Below are 26,402 nucleotides of genomic sequence, written 5' to 3'. Positions count from 1 at the left end.
CACACACACACACACACACACACACACACACACACACACACACACACACACACACACACACACACACACGCACACGCACACTCATGCACACACATACACTCACACGAACATGCACGCGCACACTCGCTCTAATTTCAAAACTTTGAGAACTAACCCAAAAATTTTCAACAGCTTCGCCAGACTTAATTAAGTAACTGAAGTAAGCTTGAACATGTGTTATGGGCAAGTTAACTTTCTCACTGACACCTCCTGTGTTAATGTTCTCATAGATGCCTTCACTTGCTTCCGCACCACTTATCTGAAAAATTAAGAATATATGTGAATATACATTAATTTAATCCATATTCACTATTATTATTATTTTTGTTATTATTAATATTATTATTATTATTATTATTATTATTATTATTATTATTATTATTATTATTATTATTATTATTATTATTCGTAGTAGTAGTAGTAGCAGTAGTAGTAGAATTGTCGTTATTATTATTATTATTATTATTATTATTATTATTATTATTATTATTATTATTATTATTATTATTATTATTAACAGCAATAGATTTTTTAAGCAAACCTGCCAACTCCCACATTGGTAAGGTGACACGAAAAGAAGAAACAGTATCATTTGCTCTATCACTCTTTGCCAGAGGAGCGATGATACTGCAGTTCAGATGGCATTCCAAACCAAATATCCCAACCCCTCTTTTAGATAACAATCACGAAACTTCCCACCTCCGGGACTCAGGTCCGGCTAACACGGTTTCCCTAAATTCTTTCATAAATATTAGCTTACAATCTAAGAGCACGTCACGACATAAAATTCACTTGCCTTCTCTTAATTCTGTTACACAATCGCACACGCTTTATGGATGTCCAATCCTCTGCCATACAAAAACCTCCTTTACCCCCTCCCTCCAACATTAGGGTGACCCCTACTCTGCCTCCTCTCCACTGCAGAGTTATATACCCTCCTATTTTGCGCCATCTTCTCGAAATAATCACCTCAACAATCCCTCTTCAGCTGTCTGAACAATGCGTTTAGTAACCCCGTACCTACCTCCTTCTAATCTCCAAAGTATGAATTCTCTTCATAATATTTACACCACACAGTGCCCTTAGATATGACATCTCCACTGCCTCCAGCCTTCTCCTTGTTATAACATTAATTGCTCATACTTCCATCCATACAAGAGCGTTGCTACCAATGTACTCTCACATATTCCCCTTTTTTTACCTCCATGAATAACGTTCTTTGTCTCCACAGATGCATCAGTGCACCACTCACTTTTTTTCCCACATAACTTTCATTGTTAATTACGTCTTTCATAGACCCACCCGCCAACAATTCCACTCTCATACATATGAACACATTCACTACATTTGTACTCCCTCCTTTCAATCTGATAACCTATCTTTCATTACCTAAATTTATGTTACCCTCATCTCCTTGTTCTTTCCTTTGTTCACTTTTAATTTCCTTCTTTCAATATAGCATTAATAAAAATAATAATAATAATAATAATAATAATAATAATAATAATAATAATAATAATAATAATAATAATAATAATAATAATAATAATAATAATAATAAAAATAAAAATAATATTATTATTATTTTAATTTTCAATGCCATTTACTTAAGTATTAAAATATTTGTATTCTACTGAAAAATGAATTACTGTCTTGAATAATCTATTGCTTGGTTACCATATTTAGGCATCTGAAACAGAAGAATGTAGCAAATACTGCAGTAGACGAGAAAATTCCTAGGGCCCCAGGAACCGACAGGGCCAGAAAATACCCATGATTGATTTTCACATGTAATGAGGATCTAGTATAGAGTATAAAGGTGTCGAATGCAGCAAATATAGACCACAATTTAACACTAGTCCAGACTTGCATACACACTGTTAATGTTTAATATAACAATAAAACATTAACTGGTTTCAAATAACTCCTGATCTTGCTGAAATATTTTGGAAGGATATTACGAGTTACATGGATATGGAGCAATGTGTCTAGGGAATGACTTCAATGACACTAGATGTATGCACCAGACGCTAACCATTAAGAAACAAGGATGAAAAGTTGCAAGTTAGAAAGGTGTTCCGTCAACAGTCCAACACAAAAAATCAAAGAGTTCCTCTCTCAACAGGCGAAGACAAAGAGTCAAGGAGCTCCTCTCTCAACAGGCGAAGACAAAGAATCAAAGAGTTACTCCCTCAACAGGCGGAGACAAAGAGTCAAGGAGCTCCTCTCTCAACAGGCGAAGACAAAGAATCAAGGAGCTCCTCTCTCAACAGGCGAAGACAAAGAATCAAGGAGCTCCTCTCTCAACAGGCGAAGACAAAGAATCAAGGAGCTCCTCTCTCAACAGGCGAAGACAAAGAATCAAGGAGCTCCTCTCTCAACAGGCGAAGACAAAGAATCAAGGAGCTCCTCTCTCAACAGGCGAAGACAAAGAATCAAGGAGCTCCTCTCTCAACAGGCGAAGACAAAGAGTCAAAGAGTTCCTCCCTCAACAGGCGAAGACAAAGAATCAAAGAGTTCCTCCCTCAACAGGCGAAGACAAAGAATCAAAGAGTTCCTCCCTCAACAGGCGAAGACAAAGAATCAAAGAGTTCCTCCCTCAACAGGCGAAGACAAAGAATCAAAGAGTTCCTCCCTCAACAGGCGAAGACAAAGAATCAAGGAGCTCCTCTCTCAACAGGCGAAGACAAAGAATCAAGGAGCTCCTCTCTCAACAGGCGAAGACAAAGAATCAAGGAGCTCCTCTCTCAGCAGGCGAAGACAAAGAATCAAAGAGTTACTCCCTCAACAGGCGAAGACAAAGAATCAAAGAGTTCCTCCCTCAACAGGCGAAGACAAAGAATCAAAGAGCTCCTCCCTCAACAGGCGAAGACAAAGAATCAAAGAGCTCCTCCCTCAACAGGCGAAGACAAAGAATCAAAGAGCTCCTCCCTCAACAGGCGAAGACAAAGAATCAAAGAGTTCCTCCCTCAACAGGCGAAGACAAAGAGTCAAAGAGCTCCTCCCTCAACAGGCGAAGACAAAGAATCAAAGAGTTCCTCCCTCAACAGGCGAAGACACATAATCAAAGAGTTCCTCCCTCAACAGGCGAAGACAAAGAATCAAAGAGCTCCTCCCTCAACAGGCGAAGACAAAGAATCAAAGAGTTCCTCCCTCAACAGGCGAAGACACATAATCAAAGAGTTCCTCCCTCAACAGGCGAAGACAAAGAATCAAAGAGTTCCTCCCTCAACAGGCGAAGACAAAGAATCAAAGAGCTCCTCCCTCAACAGGCGAAGACAAAGAATCAAAGAGCTCCTCCCTCAACAGGCGAAGACAAAGAATCAAAGAGTTCCTCCCTCAACAGGCGAAGACAAAGAGTCAAAGAGCTCCTCCCTCAACAGGCGAAGACAAAGAATCAAAGAGTTCCTCCCTCAACAGGCGAAGACACATAATCAAAGAGTTCCTCCCTCAACAGGCGGAGACAAAGAATCAAAGAGCTCCTCCCTCAACAGGCGAAGACACATAATCAAAGAGCTCCTCCCTCAACAGGCGAAGACAAAGAATCAAAGAGTTCCTCCCTCAACAGGCGAAGACAAAGAGTCAAAGAGCTCCTCCCTCAACAGGAGGAGACGAAGAATCAAAGAGTTCCTCTCTCAACAGGCGAAGACAAAGAATCAAAGAGTTCTTCTCTCAAAAGGCGAAGACAAAGAATCAAAGAGTTCTTCCAAGGCAGAAGAACGAAAAGTAATGCTGGCTGGATCAATAGAAAATATTGAAGTCAAGCTGAATGCATCAAACAAAGTGCATCACAAACACAAGGAACAAACAGTAAATGAAAATGAAAAAAATCCAAAATAGTTCACCATAAATGCAAAAGCAAGAGGAAAAACCACGTGCTCTGTCGGTGAAACATTAAATTGACAATAATATTTTGTGCTCAGTGACATGTTACACAATCTTCAGATTGTCTCTTCACGGAAGATCCTCAAAACTCTTCTGACATCACCATAATTTGTGACATAATCCTTACTCCGCTTGACACCATGCCAGTGCTGTCAAGCGGAGGTTGACAGCAATGACATGCTGTCAGGTAGGGTTAGGGTTATGTTAGAAATAATGGTGATGTCAGAAGAGTTTTGAGATTTTGTCAACGCATTTTGCCCTTGGCCCAGACTAGGAGAGCTCCATATTAATTAAGATTGTAAGAAATCGCTATCAGGGGCCTTAAATATTCTGTGGATAAAAGAGAAACCCCACGATCATTGGAAAACCCCACAATCACTGAAAAACCCACAATCTTTGAAAATCTCTGTAAAGTCCCCACTCCACAAAAATGGAAGTATGACAACATTAAAATAATATAGACCGATTGCTCTGACGACCCACATTATCAAAATCTTTGAAAAGGTTTCAAGGCGCAAGGTTACTTGGATTCATAAAAAAATGCGCAATCCAGGATATCTTGTGTTATGAGCTGATCACAGTACCTGGACCATTACATCATGGTCAAGGATGCACTTGAAAACTAGCAAAATGCAGATGTCGTGAACACAGACTGTGAAAAGCCTATGAAAGAACGACCAAGGTGTGATAGAGCACAAACTACGTGCAGTTGGAATAAGTGAAAAAGTGGGAAAATGTACATTAAAGTTCTTAGCAAAGAAAACCAAATGGCACAGTATGTGCGACAATTCCTTTTCGTATTGTCATATTCGATACTGACAGACATTAACCATATCACCATATCCTCCTGTACGGATAATTCAATCTTTTACACGAGTGACATCCACTAAGGCCACAACAATCCTTCAATCTGATACAATCCAAGTTTTCCAGTAAGCTAGAGAACACAATATAATATTCAGTCAGGAAAAGAAATAAGCTACTCGACCTTGGGAAAAATCGAGGAAATAAAAACTGCAACAGAGAATAATGTAAAGCAAATTCAAATCACTCAGTTGAACCGAAGTTTAGTGTGAGAAAGTGAGGAGTGATAATGTTAGAAGAACTCATATTCAAAGGACACTGTAGTGTCATTATTACAGTTACGAAGAAATTATAGAACCCTCAAAACAAGAGATACTAAGCCACTGACTATAGTCTCAATAACTTGTTCTCGCTAGGCTGAAATATTTCTATATAGTAAAAGCCTCTTTTATGAAAATGAAAATTGCAGAGCTGGAGAATGTACGAATGTCTGTATATTTTAGGACATACCCGTCTTTAAATCTACATCATTTGCATGGATCCACACTTATGCAAGGGGTTGTAAGAAGGCTCCATGTATCATTTCGTATTTCCCTCCAAGACACAGTTCTATTGGGTTTGTGACCCCCGTGTTATCTGGAGCTCAGAATACCTGCCCTAGGTCTCATATTTCTTGGTTGACCTTCGCTCCGTCCACAACTTCCCACTTCATGAAACCTGCTGTGCGCTACCTTTACACTTTGCATTTTGTAACCTCATAGCTAATAAATAGTTTCAGTCAGCGGTTCCTTTCCTGTATCTACTCAGCTACTTAACACGTCAACTACCAAGCTAATCGTTCCTGCAGCACGGGCAATGTGGACTGTCTGATTAAATGCTGTAAACCAAGTCCAACATTGGTCAACATTAGAACAATAGATATTAGAGCCAGCAAATAAAACTGCTCTAAATTCCACCAATATAACGACATTTGTCTTTGCAAACATGCTGGGTCTAAAGCCGTCAAAAAACAACAAAATCCTTTACATCAAGGGATTGCTTACAGAGTCACAGGCAATGTTTGCAGCTTTCACAGAAATCGACACAAAGGATCGTTTTGACAACGAAATGTGGATCCCAGGTTATAACCTATTCAGATGCGACAGACTAAACAGGCAACAGGGGGGATTGGTATGTACATCACAGAGTCGCTCATTTGCTCAGAACTACTAAACACCTCAAATGATGTAGTTAAAGTTTTGGTGGTAAAGATTGAAAACCAATCCTTGTCAATGTGGTTGTATACAAGCCACCAGATGCAACTTCCCAGCATTTCTGGGAGCAGCTTTTGGAAATTTACCACTCTGGAAAATCTCGCAACTCCTGCTCCAAACATCTTGCTACTAGGGAATTTCAACTTGAGACACCTAAAATGGAGGAGTATAGGAAATAATATTTTAGCAGAGATCATCTCAAGAGCCAGCTCAGATGAAAATTCACACATACATGAGCTAATAAATCTCTGCACCAAATTCACCTTAAACCAGCAAATATTAGAGCCTACAAGACCAGAAAAAAGGCTGGACTTTTTTTTCACTAACAACGACGATCTGATATGTAATATAATCGCATCAAAGACAATACACTCAGATCACAACATAATAGAGGTACATATATGTATGCACAGGGCTCTTGACCAGCAAAATGTGATCAGTCATGAGGGTGTTTTCACAAAATTCAATTTCAATAACAAAAACATACACTGGGAACACGTCAACTATGTCCTAAATGGAAAAAGCTGGGAAGATATCCTAAACAACACGGATTCGAGCCTTTGCTGTGGTTTTTCAGATCTGCTCAAGGCACATTCCATTAAGAAAAAGAAAGAGAAGATGTAAACTACTAAGAGAGAGAAGCTGCCTATACATGTGAAGGCGATGAGTCACAGAGCTGCTGAGGGCCAATATATCTGAAATACGAAGAGAGGGACTGGTCAGAGAAATACCAAATATCGAGCTTAAGCTGAAGGAATCTTACAGGAGACAAAGTAGCAGGAAGAACTAAAATCCATAAAAGAAATTGAAGAAAAAAATACTTCTTCTCTTATGCCAAATCTAAGGGAAAACAACATCCAATACTGGGCCCCTGGTTAGGCGAGATGGGACATACACAGATGACAGCCAAGAAATGAGTGAGATACTAAAGTCCCACTACGACCCAGTTTTCAGCGAGTCGCTGCCCGGACTAAGGGTCAACAATTAAAATAAATTCTTTATGAACGAGACCCAAAATTTGGTCATCTCAAAAATCTCGGATATTATCCTAACACCACAAGATTTTGAAAAGGCAATAAATGACATTCCCATGCACTCTGCCCCAGGCCCAGGCTCATGGAACTCCGTGCTCATCAAGAACTGCAAGCAGCCCCTGTCGCGTGCTTCAGCATTCTATGCAGGGGGGGCATGAACACAGGGGTTATCTCACACACACACTAAAAGCAACAGACATAACCCCACTCTACAAATGTGGCAGTAAAGCAATTGCAAAGAACTACAGACTGATAACACTAACATCCCATACCATAAAAATCTTTGAAAGGGTCCTAAAAAGCAAGATCGCCAACCACCTAGATACCCATCAGTTACACAACTCAGGGAAACACAGGTTTAGAGCAGGTCGCTCCTGTCTGACCCAGTGTTATGGGGCTATAGGACCCAACATGTATATAAGTAACAGTTACTCTGGAATACCTAATTATATTGAATTGATGGGAACTTAGCCTAAATGTTATAAGGGCAGATCACCCTTATGGCTGTAAGGCAGCTGAGTCAAGCCTGTTTCTCTCAATATAATAGGTTATACTATAGACACACAAACACACAATTTAAATAAGTAGTTTATAAAGTTGTATTTCTTTTTGTAAAAGTAAATAAGATGTGGCAACTAGAAAATTGTGCTTGGCAACAGTCTTTTGTTTTTTGGTGGGTATGGGAGGAGCTTAGCTAGGCTCCTCCCTCTCCCTCTCCCCTTTTGTTGACTGCAAACTAGTAGGACCACTGGGTCCTTTTTTTTCCTATTTTTTGGGGCATTATGTGTGCCCCAGGGGTGAGTTTTATAACTTAAGTTGTGGCCACCATACCCAGGGTGACTAAAGTGTGTCAAAACACTGGTTAGTCCAGAGATTAGTCCAGAAGAAAGAAAGGCAATTATCCAGATCCACCATATGGGCTGTCTTAGAAGAGCAGCTAAGGGGTGTGCAGGCTTATGTTTTGAATATGTGAGTGCTGTAATTGTATATTCTGTACATATCTATTTAGAATACAGTTATATTTTTATAGTAGTAGTAGTTTAAATAACCTGTGAAGAGGGCTGGAGAAAGGATTTCAGAGACACTGAGGATGATCAATCATGAATGTAAGTATTACCCTAGACTACTAAGGCCTTTATGTAAAAGCTACCCCCACACTAGAACATGTAGTGAGAACCTTACTATGAAAGTAATAAGGGACAACAACATAACACCCAGCTACTGGATCACTATGACAAGGTCCTAGATGTTGTAGAGGATAAACAAAATACAGATGTAGTATGCACAGACTTTGTAACAGCTTCCGACAAGTGAGACCATGGAGTAATATCGCACAAAATGCATGATAAAGGAATAACAGAACAAATAGAACGCAAAGAGTAACAGTAAACAGAGCAAAGTCTGAGGCAGTTACGGTGAAAAGCTCTGTTCCACAAGGCATAGTACTCGGATTCTATTCCTCATCCTCATAGTTGACACAGACAGAGATGTAAGCCATAGCTCCGTGTCTTCCTTTGGGGATGACACCCGGAATTACCATGACAGTGACCTCCATCGAAGACACCGCGAAACTCCAAGTGGACATCAACTAAATCTTCAAATGGGCCACTCAAAACAATATGAAGTTCAATGAAATTTCAACTATTCAAATATGGAAAACTTGAGGAAATTAAAACAGTATCAGAGTATACGAGAAATTCTAGCCATACAATAGAGCGAAAAAGTAATGAGAAGGTCCTGAGAGTGATAATATTAGAGGATCTCGGCCTTCATACACCACAACAATGTATCTACCACATCTCCTAGGAAAATGATAGGACGGATAATAAGAACCTTCAAAACTAGGGACGCCAAGCCCATGATGATTCTCTTCAAATTGCTTGTTCTCTCTAGGCTGGTATACTGCTGTACACTAACTACCCTCTTCAAGACAGGCAAAATTGCTGACCTGGAGAGTGTACAAAGAACTTTCACTGCACACATAAGTACGATAATGCATCTAAATTACTGGGAACGGTTGAAAGCCCTTGATCTGTATTCCCTGGAGCGCAGACGAGAGAGATACATGATAATATACACTTGGAAAATCCTAGAGGGATTAGTACCAAACTTACACTCGAAAATCACTCCCTTTGAAAGCAAAAGACTCGGCAGGTGATGCAACAATTCCTCAATGAAAAGCAGGAAAGCCACAAGTACACTGAGAAACAACACAGTAAGTGTAAGGGGTCCAAGACTGTTCAACTGCCTCTCAGAATATATAAGCGGGATTACCAATAGATCCCTGGCTGTCTTCAAGAAGTAGCTGGACAGGCACCTAAAGTCAGTACCTGCCTAACCGGGCAGTGGTTCGTACGTTAGCTTGCATGCGGCCAGCAGTAACAGCCTAGTTGATCAGACCCTGATCCACTACGAGGCCTGGTCTCAGACCGAGCCGCGGGGGCGTTGACCCCCGAAACCATCTCCAGGTAAACTCCAGGTAAGGCCATCATCTCCCGCTCCAGAACACAACCATATTAAATATAATATTAAATATAATATTTTTTAACACAAAATATCAGTAAGTAATATAAGTAACTTTTAACTTGGGCAACAGAAAAAATAAACAGTTTATTACTGATTAATGCACTTTTTAATAAAACTTATAAATGGATAAATGCAAATAGAAAAACTTACTGAAGACGATTTTTAATCACTTACAAAAGATTATAAGACAAAATAGGATGTTAAATTCTCTAGTAAAATTACGTGATGTCGTGAATATCCTTTTTTTTTTTTTTTTTTTTTTTTCGCCGGTATTCTCCCGGCCCGGGTCTTTTCCAAGTAGTGATGACCCAGCCTTGACTCCCTATCTGGGGAGTGTCTCGAGACCTAAGTCTCCCATGGGAGGAAGTACAAGTACCTCCTCATCTTTGGGACCAAGTGTCCCCAGGCCTAGCCACATTCCCCGCCCTCACGGGGCTCGTAGGGAGAAGCTAGGCCTCTGGTCTGCCATCTACCCCGCCTCAAAGGGGCTCGTGGGGATGGCAGTCTTATGAGCTGCAGATGGTAGCAAGCTCAGGCCTATCCTTTTGAATTTTGAAAATTCTCTTTCTACAGAAATCGATGTCGGTGGACAATTTTACAAAATAAATATGCTAATAGAGAAATACTATTATTTGTACGAGGCAAAATATCTTTTATTCCATTACTTTATAACAGTGAAGATATATAACATTTCTAATATATGAATTAAAAGTTGCAAAACAGTGCTTATTATTGCCTGCTTACGCCTTAATTTATTATTTAAAAAGTTTCTTGCTACTTTTTTTTAAATCACAAAGTCTTTGATCAAGTCGTCAAAACCAATCATGTATAACAAATATGCTTCTATATTTAGCAGAGACAAGACATCCAGCCTGTCTTGATAAATTAGACACATGTGCAACTCTTGGGTATCTTTATTGAGGAAACGTTTCGCCACACAGTGGCTTCATCAGTCCATACAAAGGAGAATCTTGAAGAACAGGAGGAGAATGAGGTAATGAGTCCCTCAACCTTGAGTCGATGTGGTCAGTCCATCAATCTTGAATAGAATCAGCCTGTCTTAAAAAAAAGAGAGGCCTGAGCTTGCTACCATCTGCAGCTCATAAGACTGCCATCCCCACGAGCCCCTTTGAGGCGGGGTAGATGGCAGACCAGAGGCCTAGCTTCTCCCTACGAGCCCCGTGAGGGCGGGGAATGTGGCTAGGCCTGGGGACACTTGGTCCCAAAGATGAGGAGGTACTGTACCTCCTCCCATGGGAGACTTAAGTCTCGAGACACTCCCCAGATAGGGAGCCAAGGCCGGGTCACCACTACTTGGAAAAGACCCGGGCCGGGAGAATACCGGCGAATAAAAAAAAAAAAAAAAGCCTGTCTTAGCGCATTGTCGTACTGTTGGGATTTTTAATATGCTTGAACTGAGAAAATGAACGCTGTGCTGTGCAGTTTGTGACAATGTTAAAAATATACGTAAAGAAAGATTTACATTTGGAAACTCACTAAAGTTTGTCTTCTGAAATTATTTCATAATGTTCAGCATCATTGAATCTAATTTTTAAGTTTTTTTTTTGTTTTGCACTGAACTTATGGTACAAATATGTGTGAAACTGCTGAAGCTCAGCATGGAGATTAGTGTTCAAGTTCTGTGGGTAACTATCAATTAACTTTATAGAAAACTGTAACATGAAGTTACAATATTTGGTACTTCACTTAGGATAGAAAATCTGTCTGCTGTTTGTTTGTGCACCTCTCCTCTTACTCTCATCTGTCTGCTGTTTCTTTGTGCACCTCTCCTCACACTCTCATCTGTCTGTTATTTCTTTGTACACCTCTCCTCTTACTCTCATCTGTCTGCTGTTTCTTTGTACACCTCTCCTCTTACTCTCATCTGTCTGCTGTTTCTTTGTACACCTCTCCTCTTACTCTCATCTGTCTGCTGTTTCTTTGTACACCTCTCCTCTTACTCTCATCTGTCTGTTATTTCTTTGTACACCTCTCCTCTTACTCTCATCTGTCTGCTGTTTCTTTGTACACCTCTCCTCTTACTCTCATCTGTCTGCTGTTTCTTTGTACACTTCTCCTATTATTTGCATAAGGGTTGTTAGTTTGTCAACAGTTGTGTAAAAGGTGATGATAGGAAATTTATCTCTGGCATTCATATCTACTTCTGGTGCATCTTCCTCATTGGTATTAACCTTGGTAATAGATACCGACAGATTCATTTAGAAAGACTCACGAGTAAACACTAGGTTATATCCATTAGAAAACTTTTCTGTCCTTGGGACCTTGATCACTTCCAACATATAGACGTTAAAAAGACAGTATACATAGGCGGAGAATGAGGTGTTAGTGACACATGATGACCTGAAGAATGCCATATTGGGATACCTGGAGGTTACCTGGAGGTTATTCCGGGGATCAACGCCCCCGCGGCCCGGTCCATGACCAGGCCTCCCGATGGATCAGGGCCTGATCAAATAGGCTGTTACTGCTGGCCGCACGCAGTCCAACGTACGAGCCACAGTCCGGCTGATCCGGCACTGACTTTAGGTATCTGTCCAGCTCTCTCTTGAAGGCAGCCAGGGGTTTATTGGCAATTCCCCTAATGCTTGATGGGAGGCTGTTGAACAGTTTTGGGCCCCGGACACTTATGGTGTTTTCCCTTAGTGTACCAATGGCGCCCCTACTTTTTATTGGGGGATGAGGACAGGTAGATAATAGGATCATGTGAGCCCTGTGTTCTTAGGTGGGTGGTGCTTTGATTAGTTGAGTATGCTAATGTTTTTGATATTTTGACGTTTGTATTATATTCTATGGTGTCGGTGAAGGCGATTAGCGAGCCTTCCAGACATCGTCGGTGTCTAAGATCTTGTTCGGTGAGGAAGAGCTTTGCCTCATTCTGATTCAATGAGACGACTTGAGGTAAGTTTGTGTCCTCTACAGGGACTCCACAGGACATTTGGTGAATTGGGATGAGGCACAACTCGTCCTCACCGAACAAGATCTTAGACGGCGACGATATCTGGAAGCCTCGCTGATCGCCATCACCAATACCATAGAACATAATACTGGAAAATAGAAAAATTGAAAAACATCTGCATACATTACTCCCAACCAGGCAAAAAATCACATACCTAACAACACAGTAGTCACATGATCCCACTGTGTACCTGTCCTCATCCCAATATGGCGTTCTTTAGGTCATCTTGTGTCCCTCACACCCTAGTCTACTCCTATGTATAGTCATTTTAACTTCTGTTTATTAGAAGTCATCAAGGTCCCAGAATCGAAAAGTTTAATAAATATGTCCTAGTATTTTCTCAGTATTGGATACTTTCTTTCTGATAAGTTTGCACCTTTGAGCTTCACTGTAATCAGCATCTCGTAATATTTCCTTCGCAAGTGATGCAAATCTTTAAAGTCATCTCTTATGGTGCATAATTGGCCAGCTAATAGCCTCTACATGTTTTAAAGTTTACATCCTCATTCTGCAGAACTTGACTTGCTCTATGAAACTTTTGCAAAATTTCATCCCACATGATCAACATAAAAATAAATTCTAGTTGTTGTAATATATTTGCAATACTGTCTGCTTCTCTTCTAATGTTTTCCTCTTGTGACTGATCTTCAGCTAGATATTCTAAAGCTTCCAAAAATATTAAAGAAAGACTTCAGAATTCCTGCTTTTGTCATAATATGAACTTCTTCTCTGGTATCAGAGAGGGATTTTAACAGACTTTCATTTCTAAGACAAACTTTAAGAACTTTCCTCCTGCTGATTGATACTGGAAAAAATGTAGAGTAAATGCACTGCAGAGAAAAATTAAACTGCCACAGTACTTCGAGCTACCAGAGAGATAGTGAATGGGCTACACAGAGCACACAAACTGTAAACTTGTTTCCTTCTAAAATCTTCTGCTGGATCCTCTTATAACACTCAGACATGTTAGCAGCATAATGTTGAAGAGCTAACTAGTACGTAATGAAAAAATAATTTGCAGACCACGTAAGTAATGCAACATCTGCAACATAAATAGGCTGCATATCTTCTAAGCATCAAATAGATCTGGTGTCGTGTAAACTGACAAGCTAAAATAACCAGAAGAATTTTGTTAACAATGAATGCGTGGACCTTTTGAGTCATTAATTTAATAAGTTCCTCATAAGAACATAAGAACATAAGAAAGAAGGAACACTGCAACAGGCCTACTGACCCATGCGGAGCAGGTCCATGTCCCCCCCCCCCGGATTAGCCCAATGACCCACCCAGTCTGGCCACCTCCACTCAAGGATGGAGCACTGCACAAGACCCAGCAGCACAAGCTAGTCAGGTCCAACTCACACCCACCCACACCCACCCACACCCACTCATGTATTTATCTAACCTATTTTTAAAACTACACAACGTTTTAGCCTCAATAACTGTACTCGGGAGTTTGTTCCACTCATCCACAACTCTATTACCAAACCAGTGCTTTCCTATATCCTTCCTGAATCTGAATTTTTCCAGCTTGAAACCATTGCTGCGAGTCCTGTCTTGGCTGGAAATTTTCAGCACGCTATTTACATCCCCTTTATTTATTCCTGTTTTCCATTTATACACCTCGATCATATCATCCCTAATTCTACGCCTTTCGAGAGAGTGCAGATTCAGGGCCCTCAGTCTATCGTCATAGGGAAGATTTCTGATACATGGGATCATCTTTGTCATCCTCCTCTGTACGTTTTCCAGAGCATTTATATCCATTCTGTAATACGGTGACCAGAACTGTGCAGCATAGTCTAAATGAGGCCTTACCAAGGATATATAGAGTTGAAGAACAACCTGAGGACTTCTATTATTTATACTTCTAGATGTGAAGCCAAGAATTCTGTTAGCTTTATTGCGAACACTAATGCACTGTTGTCTTGGTTTTAGATTACTGCTAACCAGAACTCCTAATTCCTTTTCGCAATCAGTAGTATTAAGATCTACATTATTTAGTTTACATGTGGCATGGTTATTTAACTGTCCAACATTTAGAACTTTGCATTTGTCAATATTAAACTGCATCTGCCACTTCTCCGACCATTGCGTCATTTTATTCAAATTATCCTGGAGTGTTCTAGTGTCCTCATTAGAATGAATTGGACGGTCTATTTTGGTGTCATCAGCAAATTTGCTTATGTCGTTATTTATTCCCTCATCTATGTCGTTTATGTAAATTGTGAACAACAACGGGCCCAACACTGACCCCTGAGGAACACCGCTTGTGACGTGCCCCATTTATGCAAACTCTCTGCTGTCTATTTGTCAGCCATGCCTCTACCCAACAAAAATTTCTCCTATTCAGTGTGCCCTAAGTTTCCTCAATAGCCTCTGGTGTGGAACTATATCGCAAGCCTTACTGAAGTCCATATACACAATATCATATTCATTACCATGATCTACCTCCTCAAACACCTTAGTGAAAAAAGTTAGTTAATTCGTAAGACAGGAACGCCCCTTTGTAAAACCGTGTTAAGATTCATTAATCAACCTGTGCCTGTCAAGATGGCTACGAATTGCTTCGGCAATTATTGATTCCATAAATTTTCCCACTATGGAGGTAAGGCTTATTGGTCTATAGTTCGAAGCCAAGGACCTGTCACCTGCCTTGTAAATAGGTATTACATTTGCCATTTTCCACTTATCAAGCACTATGCCAGTTTGTAGTGATATGTTAAAAAGATTAGCCAAAGGTATGCTAAGTTCCTCTTTACATTCCTTTAACACCCTTGCAAACAGTTCATCAGGACCTGGGGATTTGTTAGGTTTTAGTTTCTCTATTTGTCTGAGGACCATGTCACTAGTTACCACAATCGTACATAGTTTATTATCATCCTGTTCTACATAATCTATTATTTCAGAAATATCGCTAGTATTTTCCTGGGTGAAAACTGAGAGGAAGTAGGTATTGAGAATTTCTCACATATCCTTATCACTAACCCGAGTTACTCTTAAATGGGCCAATCTTGTCCCTAATCTTATTTCTGTATACCTGAAAGAACCCTTTTGGGTTAATCTTTGAATCCCTTGCGACCTTTGCCTCATAATCCCTTTTTGCTTTTCTTATTTATGTCTTTATTTCTCTCTTTATTTCTCTTAACTGCCCATCCCCTCTTTTGATACGCCTATATATGCCTCTCTTTTGACTAATGAGATGTTTTAATCTATTGATTCATCCATTTCAGATCATTTTTTTTAGATCTAATTTCCCTACTCGGAACAAAAGTTGTCTGGGTAGCTAGAACTATGCTCTGAAAAACGTCATATTGGCAACCAAGATCACCTACCTGACCCATAGTCAGGACATCCCAATTTAGCCCACCCAGGTAATTTTTCAGTCCCATGAAGTCGGCCAAGCAAAAACCTGGGACAGAGATTTGATTGCAGTTATCTGGGTAATTCCATGATATATTGAAACTAAGTAATTTGTGATCACTTTCCCCAAGCTCATCATTAACCTCAAGATTATTAATTAGTGAATCTTAGTTGGCAAGAACCAAGTCAAGCAGATTGTTTCCTCTAGTTGGTTCTGTCACTAGACTCAAGATTTCCTGTCATATTATTCCAATCAGTTTGTCTAAAGTTAAAATCTCCCATTATCACAACATTTTCATATCTAGATGCCTTATGAATTTCGTCCCATAACAGCTTACTGCCCTCCCTTTCAAGGTTTGGGGGCCTATAAATCACACCCAAAATTAATTTGTCACGTCCCTCGAGAAACTGTAGCCAAACAGATTGTGTGTTCGATGTTTCTAATCTTATATCATGTCTAAGACAATAACTTAAATTTTCTCTGACATACATCGTCACACCACCACCCTTCCTGTTGACCCTATCAGTGTGGAATAGTTTATAACCCTGTATGTTGCATTCGGAAGGCATTTCTCTATCTTTCACGTTGAACAAGGTCTCTGTTATACCAACAATATCTATATTATCTACACTTGCAAGTAATCTTAGCTCATCTATCTTATTTCTTAGACTCCTACTATTTGTATAGTAAAACTTAAGGGAGCTAGTCACTCGTCGCCCTCTACTATCTCTCTTTGTTTGTTGATCAATTGATTTGCCATTACTAGCAACTTTATTTTGAATATTGTCTTTTAAACATATCCCTGAGGTATCCCGGTAATAACTGCTGTTTTTAACTCTAATGCTCCAGCCTGATTGTTTCCCACAAACACCAATACCTCTATAATCTATCAGTTTAAATTCCTAGACAAGTCATCAATTACCCTCTCAATTGAATTGGCTAATGCAACCACTCCATCCCCAGAGAGATGAACCCCATCCCTTGCATGCATATCACGTTTGCCAAAGATTAGATCCCAGTTATCAATGAATGGAATTGCAAGTTCCTTGCAGTACCTGTCTAGCCAGCAATTTATACCAATTGCCCTAGACATCCATTCATTGCCCACTCCCTTTCTAGGCAAGATGCTACATACGACTGGGATCCCTCCCTTAGATCTAACTACTTCTATGGCTGACCTGTACTTATCCAGCAGCTTCTCTCTCCTGCCCTTCCCAATGTCATTACCCCCAGCACTAAGACAGATAATGGGCTTGTTCCCATTACCTGCCATAATATTATCCAACCTGCTGACTATGTCACCAACACCAGCTCCAGGAAGACACACTCTCTATCTGACCTTTCTGTCTCTGTTACAAAATGCACGGTCCATGTATCTTACCTGAGAATCGCCTACTATTAACATATTCTTACCTTGATTAGCAGGGTAATCAGTGGTACCTTCAACCTCACTAACCACTGAAGTACACTAGTCTTGGAGAAGAGAGAATCGATTTCCTACCTTCACATCTTCTCTTTTAACTCTCCTCATCTTCCTTCTTCCTGAACTGTGAACCACTTGCCACTTAAAGCGGCTGCCACTATCACTGCTGGTGACCATTCCTTCCTTACCAGCTAAATCCTTCTCACACTCGCTCCCAAACTCATCTATGCGAAGCTTCAGCTTCCTATTTTCTTCCTGAAGAAGTAGAATCTCCTTCTTCAACACTTGAACCTGAGATTCTAAAACACTACAACAAGTCATGGTGCTTGGTAGCAGCCCACGCTAACTCCCAAGAGCTTAGGCAGGTATGACCGCAGGTGGCCATAGGTGGTTTCGGACAAATAAGAAGGATATCCTTTTCCATAATTTCCATATTTCGAAATGTGCCCTGCTAACAATGTTTCAGACTTACTTATAAGCTCAAGCAGCCCTAAAAAAAAAAATGCTTCCTTTTTGCAATAAACCAAATCTTTCATCTGTTTCTCGAAAAGCCAAGCCACGTTCATCTAAAGTACGAATATATGCTCCAAGACATGTTCCAACTAACTGCACTGTTTTAATTTGTTTTTTCAACTCTTGCCCCCAGCCTGAACCTTGTCTGTGAGTTATGTTAACATAGTCTCAGTGAGTAGCACTTCTTTCACGATGATCACTTATAATAGTATTTCACTAGTCACTTAATACTACTCTTTCAATAATATGTGAAGAACATCTGGGAGCAAAAAGTTTACAAATTAGTAAACTGACCCTAATGATGGTGAATACAATAACTTTCTCTTGTACTGCTCGCTATTGGCTTTTATTAAAAAAAAAAAAGTTTTTGTAAACAGCATCTTGCTTATTTGCCACCACTGAAAGTTCGATAAGAACTGTCAAATGGCTCATTGTGGTGCTAACAGTCACTGGGTCCACATCATCAGCAGTGAAATCGAGCCACGATCCTGGTTCTTTCGCTTTATTTACTCTGTATTTCACATACTAAATCATTTCACTATTGTCCAGTAGACTTTTATTTTCACCATGTATTTTAATTTCAGACTGTTGTGTAGAGTAAGTTGCAACAAAATTTGCAGTACAATTATGAAGAGTATTCACAAAGTGAGATAAGTAGTGAAACTTGTGTCAGTTAAGCCAGTCTGTGACACTTCATATTCTGACCTTGAAGAAGACAATGTGGTTGTGACAAGTGTTGAGCTTTCTTCAGCAATGTGGTGAATGTGGAGCTTTGTTCAGCAATGTGGTGAATGGAAATATAAACACATATGCAGTATAATGTGATCCTTTATTGACAACGTTTCACCCACACAGTGGGCTTTTTCAAGTCACACACAGATCTACCTGGGGTGGAAGGTACGGGAGTATTTATAGTCTTGTTCAGAATGTTGAGGTCAGGTGGAGAATGCTGCATCTGATGATCTACCGGGTGGAGTTATAGAGTCTTGGGTAGCTTGGCGGGGATATTGGACAAGTTGTGAGTAGACCTTCTGCAGTGTTCTATGTTCTTATGTGGGATAGCGATGAAGAAGTTTCTTCCCATTCCAGCCAGCGATTTCATCGACCTTGTTGAACTATGTGTTGGCTTTACGTGCTTCTCTTTCGAAAGTCACCTCTTTCAGCAGACTTTTGGACTACCCATGGGTTCGCCACTCAGTGCGGTCCTGGCGAACCTATACATGGAACATCTAGAAGCCGAACGTTTCTCCACCATTATTCCTTCGTCTGTCACCTGGCTCCGTTATGTTGACGACATTCTCCTCATAACTCCTAAACGCTTCAACGTTCAAGCTCTCCAAGACAAGCTCAACCAGGTCGAGCCTTCAATCCAGTTCACACTTGAAGAAGAAGTCGACAACACTCTTCCTTTCCTTGATGTTCTGCTCTGCAAAGCTGACCACGAACTTCGTTTTAAAGTCTATCGAAAACCTACCAACCAAAACGATCTTCTCCATTTCTACTCTCACCACGACACCAAAACCAAACGTGGTGTAATTATAGGCTTCTTCCTGCGTGCACTCAGAATCTGCAGCAATGAGTTCCTTGAGGAAGAATGCACTATAATTGAACAAGTATTTTCTAAACTCCACTATCCTCGTCACTTCATCAGAGACTGCAGACGACGGGCATTAAACATCTTCAACACACCCAGAGAAGACACTGCCGAGAAGAGATACATAGTCCTCCCCACCAACTCCATTGCCAAACATGTTTCCAACATCTTTTCCAATACATCATTCCAAGTATCTACCTCGACAACCACGACCATCAAGGACATCACCAGTAGTAGACAGGACAAGCCTCCATCCTCTGCAGGGGTATACATAATCCCTTGTAATAACTGCAACAAATTATATGTGGGCGAAACATCAAGAGACCTCCAAACACGTATTTCAGAACACAAATATGCAAGCAGGACTGACGATACAAGGAATGCCTGTGTACAACATCGCAACTCACACAACCAATTAATTAACTACAGAAACTCAAGACTTATCGCCACAGAAGACAACACTCAATACTGAAGAATCCTGGAATCATCGCTTATCTCTATAACCAACAATTTCAACCAGAACAACGGCTTCTATAACATAGCTGAACCACTCGCCAAGAAATTTCTTCATCGCTATCCCACATAAGAACATAGAACAACCTGTCGATATTTTATACCATTTTAATGTTCAACACTGCAGAAGGTCTACTCACAACTTGTCCAATATCCCCGCCAAGCTACCCAAGACTCTATAACTCCACCCGGTAGATCATCAGATGCAGCATTCTCCACCTGACCTCAACATTCTGAACATGACTATAAATACTCCCGTACCTTCCACCCTTGAAAAAGCCCACTGTGTTTATATTTCCACTGTGTCGGTATTTGATACCATTTATTTCCAATGTGGTGAATGTGGAGCTTTGTTCAGCAATGTGGTGAATGTGGAGCTTTGTTCAGCAATGTGGTGAATGTGGAGCTTCGTTCAGCAATGTGGTGAATGTGGAGTTTTGTTCAACAATGTGGTGAATGTGGAGCTTTGTTCAACAATGTGGTGAATGTGGAGCTTTGTTCAGCAATGTGGTGAATGTGGAGCTTTGTTCAGCAATGTGGTGAATGCGGAGCTTTGTTCAACAATGTGGTGAATGCGGAGCTTCGTTCAGCAATGTGGTGAATGTGGAGTTTTGTTCAACAATGTGGTGAATGTGGAGCTTTGTTCAACAATGTGGTGAATGTGGAGCTTTGTTCAGCAATGTGGTGAATGTGGAGCTTTGTTCAGCAATGTGGTGAATGTGGAGCTTTTTTCAGCAATGTGGTGAATGTGGAGCTTTGTTCAACAATGTGGTAACTGAGGAGATTTGTTCAACAATACAAGTAACATTTGATGACAAAGACTGGTTTTTATTTGGAAGTCAATGTTGGGTAACTAGTGTGGGAAAAAGTAGCTTTCCACTCTTTGCCACTAAAGGAATATAAGAACGTAAGAACATAAGAAAGAAGGAACACTGCAACCGGCCCACTGACCCATGCGGAGCATGTCCATGTCCTCCTCGCGGATTAGCACAATGACCCACCCCCCGGATTAGCTCAAGGGCCCACCCAGTCTGGTCACCTCCACTCAAGGAAGGAGCACGGCACCATACCCAGCAGCACATGCTAGTCAGGTCCAACTCACACCCACCCACACCCACTCATGTATTTATCCATCCTATTTTTAAAACTACGCAAGGTTTTAGCCTGAATAACTGTACTCGGGAGTTTGTTCCACTCATCCACAACCCTATTACCAAACCAGTGCTTTCTTATATCCTTCCTGAATCTAAATTTTTCCAACTTGAAACCATTGCTACGAGTCCTGTTTTGGCTGGAGATTTTCAGCACGCTATTTACATCTCCTTTATTTGTTAGGTAAGACACATATGCAACAGTTAGGTATCTTTATTATGAAACGTTTCGCCTACACAGTAGGCTTCTTCAGTCAAGTACAGAAAAGTTGATGAAGCAGAAGATACTTGAAGACGATGTAATCAGTCCATCACCCTTAAAGTTTTGTCAGACACTGCAACACAAGGGTATCTTGGTACAGACCTGCAATCAACTTCGACAACTTCCACTAGTGAGAGGGGCTGGATTTGAGAGGGACCTGACTTCTCAACATCTGAGTTCTTACCTCTCCTAGTGGCCTACGTCTCACCTCTTGGCGCTATAAAAAGCTCCATCCTGTCACTTCTTCTCCATATTGTTTCATACTATGGAACAATGCTCTTCTCCAGACTGAGGGACTGACCACCTCAAAACTTTAAGGGTGATGGACTGATTACATCGTCTTCAAGTATCTTCTGCTTCTATCAACTTTTCTGTACTTGACTGAAGAAGCCTACTGTGTAGGCGAAACGTTTCATAATAAAGATACCTAACTGTTGCATATGTGTCTTACCTAACAACCTGTCGGTATTTTATACCATTTTAATGTTCAATCTGTCAGACACTGCAACACAAGGGTATCTTGGTACAGACCTGCAATCAACTTCGACAACTTCCACTAGTGAGAGGGGCTGGATTTGAGAGGGACCTGACTTCTCAACATCTGAGTTTTTACCTCTCCTAGTGGCCTACGTCTCACCTCTTGGCGCTATAAAAAGCTCCATCCTGTCACTTCTCCATATTGTTTCATACTATGGAACAATGCTCTTCTCCAGACTGAGGGACTGACCACCTCAAAACTTTAAGGGTGATGGACTGATTACATCGTCTTCAAGTATCTTCTGCTTCTATCAACTTTTCTGTACTTGACTGAAGAAGCCTACTGTGTAGGCGAAACGTTTCATAATAAAGATACCTAACTGTTGCATATGTGTCTTACCTAACAACCTGTCGGTATTTTATACCATTTTAATGTTCCATCTCCTTTATTTGTTCCTGTTTTCCATTTATACACCTCGATCATATCCTCCCTAATTCTACGCCTTTCGAGAGAGTGCAGATTCAGGGCCCTTAGTCTATCCTCATAGGGGAGATTCATCCAACTAGGTATATTTCTACACCATAGGAAAGTTAGCACAGGCACCTCTGTGACCACAAATGCAAGTTTGAGCTAGAGTTCGTCACGGCCACGCTAGCTGGAGATTCGTCTGTAAAAACTTGCATTTGTGGTCACAGAGGTGCCTGTGCTAACTTTCCTATGTTGTAGAAATATACCTAGTTGGATGAATCTTATTGTGGCTAGCTGGTCTAGTGGCTAACGCGACGGGCTGGAGTTTTGAGACTCTATGACCGCGGGTTCAATCCCGGCCGGGGGTATGGTTTATGTGGAATTCTTTAAAATTCGATTCCTACTATGGTGTCAGTACTCTGTTGAACCCCCCTTCCTTTGGAGCCCTAAGCACGTGCTTACATTGCTTAATGGTTAATCCAGGGTTGTATTAAGCGTGTACTATATAGTCTGCATCACAGGCCAGGGCAATACCGCCGTCATGTGTCACGTCCTAGGAAGTGCTGCTGCTTATTGTTATTATTATAATCAAAAAGAAGCGCTAAGCCACAAGGACTATACAGCTCTGCTGCTGCTTATTACTGCTTTACAGATGCACAGATAAATCAATGTTCCTCAGTGTGTGGACGACACCTGATGTCTTAGTAAACCAGGGAGCACACATTTAGAGAGAAATTAATGCTCTGGTGCAGTCTTGATCTCCACTCGTCCTGTCCATCGACATCTCTGTCAGCACTCCAGCCCATTTTATTCTACTGCAGCCGGCATTAGAGTTTTTCTAGGCTATAATCTCATTTTCATTTTTTTTGTTTTAAAGTAAACTAAAGCCAGATTCTACAGGAGTGTTTCACTCTCACGTGTCGTATGCGCCTCAAATAAGAATGATCCGAAGCTCGCGCCTGGGTGGTGTAAGCAGGCTTTATGTAGAATTTCATATTTCCTGCCACAGCACGAGTTCCTGGCGTTTTAGGTTGTGACCCCAGTGTTGCCAGTAGCTCAGAACACGTGATCTTTGCCTGCTCTCAGTCCTTGGCTGACCTTCTCTCCATCCACAGCTTCCCTTTCTTGAGAATCTGGCCCTCGCTACCTCTACACTCTCTTCCTGGTGTAACCACATAGATAATAAACCATCTGAAGTCAATCATGCCTTTCCTGTTTTCATTCAGTTACCGAACAAGTCAGGTAACAAGCTAATCATTCCTGCAACACAGACAAGGCGGACTGTCTGATCAAATATACTACAAACCAAGCCCAACACTGGTGGCTGAAGAAAAAAACTGAAGTTCACAAGGAGACTCGTCTCAGAGCTAATGGGTATGAACAGTGAGGATAGACTAAAGGAACAATACATGACGAAAGGTATTATCGGGGCCAACAGGGTTCCAGAGAGCGAATTCTATAATAGGTAGAGCTAAGAGCTGAGACTCGACCTGTAGAACAACAAACAGGTAAATACACACACACACACACACACACACACACACACACACACACACACACACACACACACACACACACACACAAACACACACACATACACACACACACACACACACACACACACACACACACACACACACACACACACACACACACACACACACACACACAAGTGGAGGGAGAAGCAGGAAGGTCAGGACGAATGAAGCCAAACTACAAGAAAGGGGACTACACAGGAATGAGGAACTTCCTGAACCGGGTTCAGTGGGACAGAGAACTGGCAGGGAAGCCAGTTAATGAGATGATGGAATATGTAGCAACAAAATGCAAGGAGGCTGAGGAGAGGTTTGTACCCAAGGGTAACAGGAATAATGAAAAAGCCAGGATGAGCCCATGGTTTACCCAAAGGTGCAGGGAGGCAAAAACCAAGTGTGCTAGGGAATGGAAGAAATATAGAAGGCAAAGGACTAAGGAGACTAAGGAGAGCAGTCGTAGAGCCAGAAACGAATATGCACAGATAAGAAGGAAGGCCCAAAGACAATATGAAAACGACATAGCAGCAAAAGCCAAATCTGACCCGGAACTGTTGTACAGCCACATCAGCAGGAATACAACAGTCAAGGACCAGGTAATCAGGCTAAGGAAGGAAGGAGGAGAGACAACAAGAAATGACCGTGAAGTATGTGAGGAACTCAACAAGAGATTCAAAGAAGTGTTCACAGAGGAGACAGAAGTGGCTCCAGAAAGACGGAGAGGTGGGGCACACCACCATGTGCTGGACACAGTGCACACAACCGAGGAAGAAGTGAAGAGGCTTCTGAGTGAGCTAGATACCTCAAAGGCAATGGGGCCAGATAACATCTCCCCATGGGTATTGAGAGAGGGAGCAGAGGCGCTATGTGTACCCCTAACAACAATATTCAATACATCTATCGAAACAGGGAGATTGCCTGAGGCATGGAAGACAGCAAATGTAGTCCCAATCTTTAAAAAAGGAGACAGACATGAAGCATTAAACTACAGACCAGTGTCACTGACATGTATAGTATGCAAAATCATGGAGAAGATTATCAGGAGAAGAGTGGTGGAACACCTAGAAAGGAACGATCTCATCAACAGCAGCCAACATGGTTTCAGGGACGGGAAATCCTGTGTCACAAACCTACTGGAGTTCTATGACATGGTGACAGCAGTAAGACAAGAGAGAGATGGGTGGGTGGATTGCATTTTCTTGGACTGCAAGAAGGCGTTTGACACAGTTCCACACAAGAGATTGGTGCAAAAACTGGAGGACCAAGCAGGGATAACAGGGAAGGCACTACAATGGATCAGGGAATACTTGTCAGGAAGACAGCAGCGAGTCATGGTACGTGGCGAGGTGTCAGAGTGGGCACCTGTGACCAGCTGGGTCCCACAGGGGTCAGTCCTAGGACCAGTGCTGTTTCTGGTATTTGTGAACGACATGACGGAAGGAATAGACTCTGAGGTGTCCCTGTTTGCAGATGACGTGAAGTTGATGAGAAGAATTCACTCGATCGAAGACCAGGCAGAACTACAAAGGGATCTGGACAGGCTGCAGACCTGGTCCAGCAATTGGCTCCTGGAGTTCAATCCCACCAAGTGCAAAGTCATGAAGATTGGGAAAGGGCAAAGAAGACCGCAGACGGAGTACAGTCTAGGGGGCCAGAGATTACAAACCTCACTCAGGAAAAAGATCTTGGGGTGAGTATAACACCAGGCACATCTCCTGAAGCGCACATCAACCAAATAACTGCTGCAGCATATGGGCGCCTAGCAAACCTCAGAACAGCATTCCGACATCTTAATAAGGAATCATTCAGGACCCTGTACACCGTGTACGTTAGGCCAAGCACGTAAAGAAACTAGAGAAAGTGCAAAGGTTTGCAACAAGACTATTCCCAGAGCTAAGAGGTATGTCCTACGAGGAGAGGTTATGGGAAATCAACCTGACGACACTGGAGGACAGGAGAGATAGGGGGGACATGATAACGACATACAAAATACTGAGAGGAATTGACAAGGTGGACAAAGACAGGATGTTCCAGAGATTGGACACAGTAACAAGGGGACACAGTTGGAAGTTGAAGACACAGATGAATCACAGGGATGTTAGGAAGTATTTCTTCAGCCACAGAGTAGTCAGTAACTGGAATAGTTTGGGAAGCGATGTAGTGGAGGCAGGATCCATACATAGCTTTAAGCAGAGGTATGATAAAGCTCACGGCTCAGGGAGAGTGACCTAGTAGCGACCAGTGAAGAGGCGGGGCCAGGAGCTCGGACTCGACCCCCGCAACCTCAACTAGGTGAGTACAACTAGGTGAGTACACACACACACACACACACACACACACACACACACACACACACACACACACACACACACACACACACACATACACACACACACACGCACACACACAAGCACACACACACACACACGCGCGCGCGCACTGCTGCAGTAAACGTACGTCTGCAAACCTAAGATTAATTTTTGGGAACCTAAGCAAGGAGCCATTCACGACACTGTTTACGACATATATCAGTACCATATTGGAGTATGCAACAGCTTATCAAACATATCAAGAAACCAAACAAAG

General features: G+C 41.5%; 1 protein-coding gene across 3 annotated transcripts in view; it reads right to left on the bottom strand.

Annotated features, from left to right (window-relative positions):
* LOC138852893 (receptor-type tyrosine-protein phosphatase alpha-like) overlaps positions 1–26,402 on the bottom strand; it is a 148,652-nt gene that overhangs the window by 117,127 nt on the left and 5,123 nt on the right. For all 3 annotated transcript variants that reach the window (XM_070086446.1, XM_070086447.1, XM_070086448.1), the window contains exon 4: positions 155–298. In XM_070086446.1, the coding sequence (XP_069942547.1) occupies positions 155–298 (144 nt within the window). The remainder of the gene's footprint in view (positions 1–154; positions 299–26,402) is intronic.

Source organism: Cherax quadricarinatus, chromosome 18 (genome assembly GCF_038502225.1).
Source record: "Cherax quadricarinatus isolate ZL_2023a chromosome 18, ASM3850222v1, whole genome shotgun sequence".
Classification (NCBI taxonomy): Eukaryota; Metazoa; Arthropoda; class Malacostraca; order Decapoda; family Parastacidae; genus Cherax; species Cherax quadricarinatus.
This window is presented reverse-complemented; position numbering and strand designations above follow the sequence as displayed.